Below are 13064 nucleotides of genomic sequence, written 5' to 3'. Positions count from 1 at the left end.
TTCTGGCCTGGAGCTCCACCACTTCTGCCACATCTGGAACGTGGGATGGCAGAAGCTAGAGCTTGCCATATCCCATTTCCTGGGAGAGGGGTATCCGACCTCCCATTGAGGGATTCGTCAATTTTCTCTGCCTGCCCACCTCAGATCCTCCCAACACTCTGCCTCTTCCCTCAATCCTCTTATTCTTTCGCAATTAATTTTTTGTTTTGCTTTTCGAGGTAGGGTCTCGCCTTAGCCCAGGCTGACCTGGAATTTGCTTTCAGTCTCAGGATGGCCCCGATCTCACAGCAATCTCCTACCTCTGCCTTCCGAGTGCTGGCATTAAAGGCGTGCGCCACCGCGCCCGTCTTCGCAATTGATTTTTGTTGCCCACCAAACTCGTTTAATTGCTAACAGGAAAATTAGTACTTTCCTAGAAGGAATGCAACATTTAACCTTCAGACTCTCTTGAGGTGAGAACTATTTTCATTCCATACTATTGGCGCCATCTGAAAGGCAAGACAAACAGGAACCATCCCATTTTGAAGTCGGCTAAGGAAGGTGAAGAAGGTGGGAATTTCCATTTTGGGGCTCCTCCCCTCCGGCTTTGCGTGAGGCTCGCGCCGAGACTACGAATCCCAGACTGCCTTGCGGCGGCAGCGGGAGACGTGGCACCGCGTTGCTCCGGCGCAGACCGGAAAGCTGGGACGTTGTCGAGAGGAGAGTTGGAGCCATGGCGTCCAAGGCTATGAGTAGCGGGCGCTGGGAGGTGGTTAAAAAGGGCCGGCGACCTGGAGCAGGCGTCGGCGGTCGAGGAGGAGGCGGCGGAGATCGCCGGGCGCTCGGAGAGGCTAATGGAGTGTGGAAATACGACCTGGCCCGTGAGTACCGCTGCCGCCGCCCACCCGGGCCTGTGGAGTAGGGGCGCGGCGTGCAGCTCCCCTGGCCCAGAGCGGGACCGCCTAGCCACCCTAGCCGACCGTGTAAGAGAAGTGGGTCCTCACTGCACCAGCGAAGGTTTAGGATCTCCATTCTGTGCAGGCCACTGCACACAACCTTCCCAGCTGTTAGGGCCCTCGCTGGCCTCAGAGGCAGATAGATGTCTGATCTAGGAGCAGAGGCATCCGGGACCCTACACTATGTCCCGTCTTAAGTAACCAGTAATTCTGGGACAAGTGGCTGATAGGCCCAGCAGTGGAAGGAATGACCTGCCACCCTATCAGTTAGTCTCGGTGACACCTGTCCTCTCAGTCTCTGGAGGAGAGGAGAAAGTTTGCTACTTGTTGATTGTAGAGTTATCATCTAAGTACCAAGAAGAGGTGGGGTGGAACCCTAACCCTAACCTTCCACCACCTTCGAAACAAGTCCTCCAAACGAAGGTCTCTTCCTCCTACATACTTTGTTTTGTCCAATAGGAACCTGTCCCTCCCTGGTAGAACCAGGGATCTGCCTTTGGTGACTGAGTGCTTTTTGCTGTGCTCCAGTCCCCAAGCAAGAAGGGGTTTGGAGCCGGGCGTGGTGGTGCACGCCTTTAATCCCAGCAATCGGGAGGCAGAGGTAGGAGGATTGCCATGAGTTCAAGGCGAGCCTGAGATGACAGTTAATTCCAGGTCAGCCTGGACCAGAGTGAGACCCTACCTCGAAAAACCAAAAAAAAAAGGGAGGGGGGCTTGGAATTGTTCTCCCTGCAAATGAATTAATTGCCTCCACTGTCTGTGAGGCCCTGGGGTCTTAAGTGTGGTCTGTGCCTTTCTGTTCATTCCAGCTCCAATCCAGACCACAAGCACCCTTTATGAGCGGGGCTTTGAGAAAATCAGGAAGCGGCAGAATAAGGAACAGGTTCCACCCCCTGGTGTGGAGTCTAAGAAACTTGCCAGCAAGAAGCAACCAAAGAAGGTGGCAACTGTTAACAACCAAAACCAGAAGCAGGGCCCATTCCGCAGCCTGGAGGCTGCACTGAAAGCTGTGAGTGCGCCTACGCTTGAAGTGAGGGAATGATCTGGGGCTTGAGGTCAGAGAGGAAGAGGGCAGGGAAGTCAGGGCAAACAGCTTAGGGACTTGTGGGATTTGGGACACTAGATTGAAAAGGATTCAGGATAAGATGGAAACCCTGAGGGAGCATAATATTTTCAGTTAAAATACAAAGGAAATGGAACGTGTACACAGAAGCGTAGATGGATGGGAGAAAGCATGGAATACCCAAAAACAGAGGCAATAGAAAAGTTGATTATGGTTTTCTGTCCCATGGAAGCAATGACCTTTCATTTTCTATCTTGCCCTCTGTTTTTCTCCCTGAACATCTCAGCAGTCTTGCTCCATACTTTCTTAGACTGTGAATGTAGCAAAATTATGGCATTTCACATACGTATGCTGAAGAACAGAAACCTTTAGTTTTTTTTCCACCACTACCACTTTCAACTGTTTTGCCACCCTTATCCTGCTTACCTTCCCTTTGCCCACAACTCACCATGGAGGTGTGTGTCCCTGGCAGCTGGATGTGGAAGCTCTGCAGAAGGAACTGGACAAGAGCCAGAGTGTGTTCACTGGGAACCCCTCCGTGTGGCTGAAGGATCTGGCTAGCTATCTCAACTACAAGCTCCAGGCTCCACGGAGTGAGCCCACACTGAGTCAGCACCCACATGGTTAGTCTCTCAACCATTCAGCTCAGATAAAGTCAAGGAAATTGTGAAAGGGCCGTGTGCTTCTAACATCCCAGTGCCCCCACTGATTTACACATATAGCTGTGTAAGTAACTGGACCTCCTTGGGAAAGGGAGGGTTTCAGCCTCAATGTCAGGACATCTGCCTCCACTCACTGACCCCAGAGAGAGCAACAGCATTCTCAGCCTGCAAGGGCCATCTGGTCCTAGCACTCACATGAAGGCCAATGGGCCCAGATTATCCCTACAGCCTGGTGAGCCGGGAGCTGCGTGGGATCATCCAAGGGCTCCTAATCAAGGCAGCAGGGTCTCTGGAGCTTTTTTTTGATCACTGTCTGTTCACCATGCTGCAAGAGTTGGATAAGGCGTCAGGTGAGAAGGATCTATGAGAGAGAACTATCTTGGGAGCCCACTCCTTTACTCCTGCTTCCAGTAGGGCTAAAGGTTCTATTTCTAACAGAGAAATGTGCTAATTTAACATTCTATTTGGAAAAGGGAGGAGGAAGAGGTTAGGACTTGTCACAAGGCCAGGGTACTAGGTGCAGAGCGGGGGGGGGGGGGGGGGGGGGTGGCCGGAAGGGGTGGAATTCAAGTATGGAATGCCAAGAAATATAAGTAGATCTGAGGATGAGTATCTCTCCAGCAGAGTCACTGCATGGTTACCGCATCTGTATTCAGGCCATTCTGCAAGACAAGCCCAAGATTGCCACCTCGAACCTGGGCAAGGTAAGCTCTGGGTGGTGCTAGGGACATTAGGATTAGGACTTGGGAGGCTGGACAGAATCCACATTGTTGGGTTTGGTTGTGGGAAAGAATAATACTGCTATCACTTACTGTGTGTCTACTTTAGATCGGGATGGAGACCAGATAGATAGATAGATAGATAGATAGATAGATAGATAGATAGATAGATAGATAGATAGATAGATGGCAGCCAGTAGCTTTTCCTAGAATTGGTCAGCCAGTTCCAGGAGAATGTGAACAAAGCCAGTGCTCCATATCACTGTACCACACTGTGGTAGGGCTCTACTGTTACTTGACAGCCTTTTATCTTCCAGGGTATAGCGCCCTTCCTACTGGGCTCCTGGAGCTCTGACCTATCTCATACTATCCTTTTCAACCATCTCAGTTCTTGGAACTGCTAAGATCCAACCAGAGCCGACCAGTGAAGTGCCTGACCATCATGTGGGCCCTGGGGCAAGCAGGTTTTGCCAACCTCACCGAGGGACTGAAAGGTAACAAGGAAGTGGGTATGGAAGAATTGGTCCTCCTCTTTTTTATTTTGGTTTTTCAAGGTAGGGATTCATTCTAGCTCAGGCTGACCTGGAATTCACTCTGTAGTCTCAGGGTGGCCTTGAACTCATGGTGATCCTCCTAGCTCTGCCTCCCAAGTACTGGGATTAAAGGCATACACTACCATGCCCAGCTTTGATCCTCCTCTTTGATGTCCCCTGTACATAAGTGAGATTACCTCTCTGAACTCTCTCTGCAGTGTGGCTGGGGATCATGCTGCCTGTGCTGGGCATCAAGTCGCTGTCTCCCTTTGCCATCGCATACCTGGACCGGCTGCTCCTGTGAGTAATGGGGGGACAGCGAGGGGAAGGCCCAGGGTGTCCACAAGAGACTGTTTCGGCAAAATGGGATGCCATGATCCTGATCTCCATAGATTCCAGGAAAATCAGGACCAGCTCCTCCCACCTCTGAGTGTGATGGTGAGGAAGGAAAGGAAGGGAGCCATTAAGGGCTGGGGGATGGGGTAGTGTTTATACCCTTTTCTCTTTAAGTTGACTTAGCTGGGTTCAAGGTTAAAACAGCTGGCATGGATGGTGGTCTCCAATAAGTGTGATTCTTTCCGCCACAGGATGCATCCCAATCTCACCAAGGGCTTTGGCATGATTGGTCCTAAGGACTTCTTCCCACTTCTGGACTTTGCCTATATGCCCAACAACTCCCTGACACCCAGGTAGGATTGCACAGGAGCATGTGTGCAGGGGAGGGATCCTAGTTCAAGGTCATCCCAGCAACACTGGATCCGAGATTCACCATCTAAAAGTTCATCAGTGGGTTTCAAGGGATCAGTGAACCCCAGGAATTATGTGTACCTTTGATTGCAAATAGAATGTGAGCTTTTTTACTGTGTGTGTGGGGGGGGGGGCAGCATTTAGCTTTCAACAGATTTTCCAAGGAGTTTCTATGCAAATAAATTCAAAACCATCACAATGCCCTTAGTAACTCTCCCCTCGGGCAGGGGATAGGCTCCTTCTCAAGCAAAAGGCTCACTTGTCACAGCTCTACTTACAGCTGGGGCTTGGCCCTTTTCTACCTCTCCCCAGCCTCCAGGAGCAGTTGTGTCAGCTCTACCCCCGACTGAAAGTGCTGGCATTTGGGGCAAAGCCTGAATCCACCCTGCATACCTACTTCCCTTCATTCCTGTCCAGAGCCACTCCTAGCTGTCCTGCTGAGATGAAGAAAGAGGTGAGGAGCTTTTCCTTTTCCAGGATCAGTTGCAGTGGGCTCAGTCTATCGGCCAGGGCCTTGCCTTCTCAGAGTCCATTTCCCAAGCATTGCTGTAGCTCACTCCAGAGCCACCTACTCATTCACACTCTGCCTTTGGGAGTGTGGGTCTAGAAGGGCAGCATATCAGGCCAGAAGGGTGGAGGGTGTCTGATGTGCTGTCACTTAACAGACAAGCAATCTGTGGGCTCAGGCTCTAGCTCAGGAACCAAACCTTACCCTTAAAAGTGTCTCAGATCTCCAGGAATCTTGACATTATTTCTGTACCATTTAGGGTAAATATGTTACACTGTTCCCCTCTACCAGCCCCAGACCCCAGCAGTCTCTCCTTCTGTCCTGTGCAGCTCCTGGGCAGCCTGACCCAGTGCCTGACTGTGGATCCTCTCAGCACCAGTGTCTGGAGGCAGCTGTACCCCAAGCACCTGTCACAGTCCAGGCAAGTGGGGTAGGATCATCCATTCTGCTTCACACACAGAAGCCTCTTGGTTCATGCTTCCTAGACTAAGGCTGACCTGTGCCAGTCCCAGAAGCAGCAAAGGAACACTGTTCTATAAGCTGATGCCTCTCATTTTATAAGAATGAGGCTGGAGTGGCCTTAATGAAGTTAGTGCTCTGTTGGTAGAGAGTCTTTTAGCTGGAAGGAGCCAGGGTCTCTTGGCAGACAGGAGGGTGGGTCTTGTGGAGGACAGGAGCAAACCACCTGATTTGGAAGGGGTATGCTTCCCCACAGCCTGCTGCTGGAGCATCTGCTCAGATCCTGGGAGCGGATTCCCAAGAAGGTAAGGAGGTGGGGGTGGGGGATTGGCAAGCTAGATCTTGTCTGGGTTCTGGGCTTCCACCCTCAGCAACTGTCCTTTCTTGTGCACCTGGCATGGAGCATGAGCAAGGTGGAAACTCAGCATCCTTTCAATAGGTAGATCTCACATTCTCAACCCAGCTCTTGGTGTCCTGTAGGTGCGACAGTCTCTGCAAGAAACTGTACAGTCCTTCAGGCTTACCAATCAGGAGCTGCTAAAGAAGAGTAGCAATCAGCATGTCATCTCCTGTGATACAGCCTGCAAGGTGTGGTACCCAGCCTCTCAAACTCCAGCATGGTCCTACATCTGTCTTGGCACACTCTGGGTTGAGCCTGGATCACATCCCTGTCCTACCCATCTGTGGAGCCCCCCCACTACCTTGAAGCTGATGTGCTTGACCGTCTCACACAAAGGCTTGGCTCAAGGCCTGCATTACAAGGCAAGGACCAGCCGTTGTCCCTTCTGACCACTGTTTCCTGCCCTCCTATTAGGGCTTGTTGCAACAGGCACGGGGCCCTCGCCCACCCTGGACCAGGCTATTTCTGTTGCTGCTGGTCTTTGTCATAGGTTTCCTATGCCATGATGTCCAGTCACACAGCTCTTTCCAGGGTAAGTAGTGATTGGCAGCCAAGGAAGAAAACACAGTAGTGAAATACAGAGCTGGATATAGTACCCCAACCCCCACCTTTGTCCTGATGAGTTCTTAGTGTCCTGGAACAAACTTTTCAGGTGGAATTTTTCTGTTCAGAGAGAAACTATTACTATGACATTGAACTTACACTTTGCAGTATAGAAATAGTTGTGTATTTATATTATCATCTGACTAGTTGTCTCATTTAGCTCCTGAGGAAAGTGAAGCAAAAAGATTTAGCAGTTATTTTAAGATCACAGCTAATAAGTAGAAGGGCAGCCACTTAGACCTGAGGCCTTCTGACTTCTTCCTGAGTCCAGGACTACACCTGGTACACACTTTTTTTTTTTTTTTTTTTTTTTTTTTTTTGGTTTTTCGAGGTAGGGTCTCACTCTGGTCCAGGCTGACCTGGAATTAACTCTGTCATCTCATGGTGGCCTTGAACTCATGGCAATCCTCCTACCTCTGCCTCCCAAGTGCTGGGATTAAAGGTGTGCGCCACCACGCCTGGCTATACCTGGTACACTCTTGTTGCTTCTCACCTGGTGTAGCAGAAGGCTTGTGTATGTCCTTCTGAACCTGTGCTGTCAGACCCGAGAGTACATGAAGCTCTACCCTAGCACCTCACCTTGTTTGCCCAGAGATCCAGTGTGTGTGTCTCCCAAGGCCATGCCCTTCACCTCTTAACTCACCAGAGGCCTCCTTTACAGCCTCCCTCACTGGCCAGTTGCTTCAGTCATCTGGTTTCTTGCCTGCTAGTCAAAAAGTATGTGCCAAGCTCTATTCCTACAGCCTGCAAAGCTACAGGTGAGCTGCTGCTAGTGAGGGCAGAATCAGGGTATGAGGGATGGCTTGGGGTTCAGGGTAATATTGGGTGTCAGGGTGGGCATCAACAGTGGGAATTATTTGTAGTTTTTCTTTCCTTTGCCCTTTCTTTCTCTGGCTGCTCTTTGGCCTGAAGTAGCTGAGCGTACTTCCCCTCTCCTCCACCCTCTCCACAGCTGGCTACAGGAGAAATTGCCAGTCTGTGGCTCCCACCTACTTACCTTGGTACAACCCAGTTTACAACTGGCCTGGACCCACACCAATGTTGCAGTCAGCTTCCTTTCTGCCCATTGTGCCTCTCACCTTGCCTGGATTGGTGACAGCTTTACCAGTGTCTCTCTGAGGGTAAGCCAGATCTGGGAATCAGAAGGGCTGGTCCTCCCAGGACAGAGTGAGTGGGATAGTTAGGGGCAGGGTGGCCTGACTCAGCTACACCTCATGGTCCTGCAGGTCCAGCTCCCTGATGCCCTGCACCAGCTGCTGCAATCTTTTAAGGAGCTGCTCGTGCTCCTGTACCAGAATGTACTGCTGCCCCTATGGCACCTGCTGCTTGCTGCCCTGTCCCAGGCACAGGAGCACTGCCATGAGGCCTGCAGGTGAGCCCTTCATCCTAGGCAGCACCCACACACAGATCAGTGGCCCCACTCCTCATTCCCTGGGGATGAGGTGGCACACTTCAGTCTGTCACGTCTAGTCGCTCTGGGATGAGGGTTGAGGATCTAAGCTCCAACCCTCTGAGTTGATGCAGTTGTTTATGCACCCCCTGACTCTGTATTCCCCTAAAAATGTGCTTTTCTCAGAGGGGAAGTGACCTGGAACTGCATGAAGACACAATTCATTGAGGCTGCCCACTGGACCTGGCTCTGCCTACAGGACATTACAGTGGCTTTCTTGGACTGGGCATTCACCATGATATCCCAGCAATAAGGCTTTGCCTCTCGGGCCACTATTTTCTATCTTCGGCAGGCCATCAGACTGCTAGAGGGCAGAGGGTACCATTTTACTTGGTGCCCAAGGTCCGTCTCCTGAGGCAAGTGGCCAGTTGCCTCTGCCCCCGTGGCTCTGTCTTCAGAGGGCTAGGCCAGAAGTCTCAGCCTCCTGCCCACTGGACACCTCAAACCCATTTGCACAGCTCTTGACCTTCTCTGGGCTGGTACCCTTTCTCAACTTCTCTCTTGTCTACTCTCTATTTCCCTTATCCCCTTCCTGAATCTCCCATAGCTCACCTTCAGAAAGAAGGGACTCCAGCAAAGTTAGCAATCTTCTCTTCCCATTCTTGGTCACTACTTTAGCCACAGCAGAAAAAAGGGAACGAATCTTCAGAATGGTCTGGCAGAACAGTGGATTGCAGCAGCTTCCCCTGTGCCAGCAGCCTGGGTATGACTGTCAGTGGATATGCAGGCCAAGTGGAAATGCCTGTTACGTCAGAATGCCCAGAACAAGCCCCCTAAGGCCACCCACACCCCCTCCATCAGAGACCTATTTTCTCAACTCCAACTCCATTCCCCTTCGGTGCTGGGGGCTCTGCCTAAGAGCAGTCCCCACTGCCCCCTGCAGAGCATGGCTCAGGCAGCTTGCCTTGGGCCAAGAGAACCTTCCATCAGCCTGTTGAGACAAGAGTCAGCATATGGCTCCTGGTGTACCTAGTGAGGTGGAATAAAGGACACAGATTGGGTTTCTAGCTCTTAATTTCTGCATTCTTATTCGGGAATTCCTGTAATTACGGGACAAAACAGAACACTGGGCCTGTGCCCTGAGTATCACATCAGGCTATAATTGAACTGGCAAGGAAAGGCCACATCCATCACACCCTTTGCTCTGCTGATCCTTTTTGTTTGTTTTTTTTTTGAGAGCAACAGAGAGAATGGGTGCACCAGGGCCTCCAGCCACTGAAAAAGAAATCCAGATGTGCACCCCCTTGTGCATCTGGCCAACATGGTCCTGGAGAATCAATCCTTGAGCCAGGGTCCTTAGGCTTCACAGGCAAGCGCTTTTCCGCTAAGCCCTCTCCAGCCCTGCTCTACTGATGTTATTGCATGACTTGTCCCTGTGATGATTCCTGTCCCAAGCAGGGTCCAAAAGTGACTCAGTCCTTTCCTTGCTAGGACCTTTTTTTGTTGTTTTTCTGTTCATATATTTCATTCTTACTTATTTGAGAGAGAAAAAGAGGCAGGTAGAGAGAGAATGAGTGTTCCAGGGCCTTCAGCCGCTGCAAACAAACTCTAGACATGTATCTCACCTTGTGCTTCTGGCTTACGTGGGATTTGGGGAACCCAACTTGGGTATTTTAGCTTTGCAGGCAAGCACCTTAATCACTAAGCCATATCTCCAGGCCCTGGCCCTTTTATTTATATATATATAATTTTATTTGAGAGAGCACACCAGGGCCTCCAGCCACTGCAAATGAACTCCAGATACATGTGCCACCTTGTGCATCTGGCTTACATGAGTCCTGGGGAATCAAACCTGGGTCCTTTGGCTTTGCAGGCACATGCCTTAGCTTCTAAGCCATTTGTCCAACCCCAGTTTATTGGTTGGTTCCTTCTATAAGGCAATGAGTGAAAAATTAAGAACTCCTAAGAGAAAGTCAGGTGTGGTGCACTTCTGTTGCAGTCAGGTTTACATTGCTGGTAAAAATCACCCAACTAAGAGCAGCTTGTGGGGGGAAAAGAGGTTTATTTTGGCTTACAGGCTCGAGGGGAAGCTCCATGATGGCATGAGCAGAGAGGGTGGACAACAGAAACCGAGTGCCAAACCTTGCAAGGTGAAACTGGTTATACTACCCATAAGCCCACCCCCAACAATACACTGACTCCAGGAGGCTTTAATTTCCAATTGCCATCAGCTGGGGAACATAGCATCCAGAACACCTAAGTTTATGAGGGACACCAGAATCAAACCACCACATTCCACCCCTGGCCCCTGTAAACATAATTGTACATGATGTAAAATGAAATGCATTCATTCAATTTTAAAAGTTCCCATAGTTTTTATCAACCCTAATGATATTCAGGTATCCCCATAATCCAAGGTCTTTTAACTGAGCCATAATAACAAAAAAAAAAAAAAACCCATAATGTTACAGAATAAACATTCACACTGCAAAAGATGGCATTGGGCATAACAAAGAAATATACAAGCAATACATGATTTAAAACAGGTCAAACATCAAACTCTAGTTCCAAGTCCAACAACTCTATAGTTAGTGACAAATCTCCCAACCCGATAACTAACCAGCAACAAGTCTCTGGACTGCCAATTCCGCCCCTCCAGCTAGGTTACTCACAGTCCTGGAAAACTTCGTCAGGACCGGCAGCTTTCCTTAGCATCCATCTCATGGTCCCAGCATCTCCACTGGGTGTCCACTGCAATCCACAGTTCATCTTCATGGCTCTATTGGGTCTCCATGCAGGCGTCCAGCAAACCTGCTTCACACTGCCCATGGCCACTTCCAAAACAAAACCATTTTGTAAACTCAATGATCCTCTCCTGCATTTTTTATACTCCACAATACCAAGTAGGGTGCCAACTTGTTAATCCAGGGGGGAATAAAGCAAAGTTTGAAGAACATTCTTCCTGTTGCCCCAGTGCAGGTCAGCCAGTCCAATCTCAAAGGTTGTAATATCTCAAAAATTTGCAGATGAAAATGGGCAGCAGTTTAGGCCCAAAGATTTTTTTTTTTTTTTCCTGTGCCATATCCCTCTGCTCACTAATCCTTTTCTATGCAATGCAAACCTGCACAACTGCTCCGGACACGGGCATAACACCAAGCTTTCCACATACACTGCCAGCCCAATCCAAGCAAAACTCTCACCCTCATAAGCCAAACCTCACAGTCCATAGTTCTCACTGCATTCAGGTCTTTCAACTCTGACCAGAATAGTCCATCAAGCAGTACTTACAGCACTGCAAAGCATCTTAGGCCAAGGTTTCAAATCCTTCCACATTCCTCTTGAAAATCAGTTCCAAGAGGCCAAAGCCACACAGGTGTCTTGCAGCAATTCCACTCCTTGGTACCACTTTACTGCTGCAGTCAGGTTCTCATTGCTGTAGAAATCCCCCAACCAAGAGCAGCTTATGGGAAAAAGAGGTTTATTTTGGTTTACAGGCTCTCAGGGAAGCCCCACGATAGCAGGGGGAAACGATGGCATTAGCAGAGGATGGACATCACCCCCTGGCCCACATAAGGTGATCAACAGGAGAGTGTGCCAAACACTGGCAAGGTGAAACTGGCTATAATACCCATAAGCCCGCCCCTAACAATACACTGGCTCCAGAAGGCTTCAATTTCCAACTGCCATCAGCTGGGGAACCTAGCATCCAGAATACCTAAGTTGATGGGGAACACCTGAATCAAACCACGTCTTTAATCCCAGCACCCTGAAGGCATAGATAAGATAGCTGTGAGTTTGAGGCCACCCTGAGACTACATAGTGGATTCCAGGTCAGCCTGGGCTACAGTGAGACCCTACCTTGGAAAAAATAAAAGCCGGTCATGGTGGTGCACACCTTAATCCCAGCACTCAAGAGGCAGAGGTAGGTGGATTGTCATGAGTTTTAGGCCACCGAGTACATAGTGAATTCTGGGTCAGCCTGGGCTAGAGAGCAAGACCCTACCTCGAAAAACAAAACAAACAAAAATAAATTAGTCCAGGTTTTATCACTAAAGTTCATTTTTCATTTAGGTTTGAAACAACTGCTGGTGTTTCAGTTCTTATCCCAGATCTATGACAGTGTTGCTCCACAGACTGCTTGTTTCCCTCAGAAGCACTGAGGTGATCAATACATACGGCTGCCACTTAGCACAGTCCCTTTCTCATGAAGTGCAATGACACCTTGCTTTTCCCACAGTAAGATTATAAAGCAGCAAGCTTGGAAACATCTTGACCCAATAGGAACACCAACCATCTTGCTTTTGCTACCTCTTGGAAAGTAAACACATCAGACAGACCCTTGCAGACCTAGTGTCCCATGATACATTCTATTCAGTTCTGGTCAGGCTCTCCCTACCTAAGAATAGGAGTCCTTGTAACTGGCCTATATTTGAGGCAAGTTAGAGGTCTGTTGAATGTAAGCCTGGGGTGGGAGCAGCATGGAACAAGTAAGGTGATACTGTCCTGAGAGGAGCCCAAGGCTGCTAGGTCCAGAAGTTAAGCATGTTACAAGCATTGTGGTGGCTTCTAATGTGTATAGATTTAACTTGTTTGGTCCATTCATTTCTGATATTGTGACTATTGAATGTAACATTTTCCTTCAACTTAGTTGGTATTTCCAAACTCCCATGGGGACACTAATACCAACCTTAATTGGTTTTGAAGGGCTACTGGAAAAAAAAAATTCATTTTCAAAAGGTTCCTTTTACACCTCTAATTGGGATTGTACAGAATTTTTCCTAGGCATACTCTACATCACACCTGCTCTTCATCAAAACAAAGCTAGACATCTAGTCATTTCATTTTTACAGAGTTGTCAACAGATTTCAAACTGAGCTAGTAAATTAAACCAGTATGAGTCCCAGATTGTATTCCAGTGGTACTGAAGGTGGGCATTCACACTTTCCCTAAGAACACATTTTGGGAGTTACATATGCTTCTCACAGCTGAAATCTGAAGAGTTAATGAACCACTGACTTCAGTGGACCATAGCATAAGTGACTTTT

At 49.1% G+C, this 13064-nt stretch overlaps 1 protein-coding gene across 3 annotated transcripts; it reads left to right on the top strand.

The window, feature by feature from the left end:
• Nucleotides 1-685: 685 nt before the first annotated feature.
• Nucleotides 686-9094, top strand: Tmem214 (transmembrane protein 214). 3 transcript variants are annotated; one of them, XM_045150169.1, is made up of 17 exons: nucleotides 686-860; nucleotides 1745-1944; nucleotides 2471-2621; nucleotides 2876-3010; nucleotides 3285-3364; nucleotides 3768-3873; nucleotides 4131-4212; nucleotides 4500-4601; nucleotides 4972-5113; nucleotides 5497-5597; nucleotides 5883-5931; nucleotides 6107-6214; nucleotides 6441-6558; nucleotides 7291-7387; nucleotides 7582-7750; nucleotides 7856-8001; nucleotides 8206-9094. In XM_045150169.1, exons 1-17 carry the CDS (start codon nucleotides 713-715, stop codon nucleotides 8330-8332), a joined length of 2061 nt encoding a protein of 686 aa, XP_045006104.1. In that variant the 5' UTR covers nucleotides 686-712; the 3' UTR covers nucleotides 8333-9094. The 3 variants fall into 3 exon arrangements, with proteins under 3 accessions (XP_045006104.1, XP_045006105.1, XP_045006103.1); XM_045150170.1 differs by having other exon boundaries at nucleotides 3282-3364; nucleotides 5497-5588; XM_045150168.1 differs by having other exon boundaries at nucleotides 3282-3364.
• Nucleotides 9095-13064: the final 3970 nt, after the last annotated feature.

The sequence above is a fragment of the Jaculus jaculus genome, chromosome 5 (assembly GCF_020740685.1).
Source record: "Jaculus jaculus isolate mJacJac1 chromosome 5, mJacJac1.mat.Y.cur, whole genome shotgun sequence".
In the NCBI taxonomy this organism is placed as follows: domain Eukaryota; kingdom Metazoa; phylum Chordata; class Mammalia; order Rodentia; family Dipodidae; genus Jaculus; species Jaculus jaculus.
This window is presented reverse-complemented; position numbering and strand designations above follow the sequence as displayed.

Bases quoted from the DNA above. Each gene is read 5' to 3' on its own strand.
- Tmem214 (XM_045150168.1), top strand. From the start codon at position 713: ATGGCGTCCAAGGCTATGAGTAGCGGGCGCTGGGAGGTGGTTAAAAAG. The intron at 5,598-5,882 runs GTAGGATCATCC...GCTTCCCCACAG, and splicing joins TCACAGTCCAGGCAAGTGGG to CCTGCTGCTGGAGCATCTGC. The intron at 6,215-6,440 runs GTGTGGTACCCA...CCCTCCTATTAG, and splicing joins CCTGTGATACAGCCTGCAAG to GGCTTGTTGCAACAGGCACG.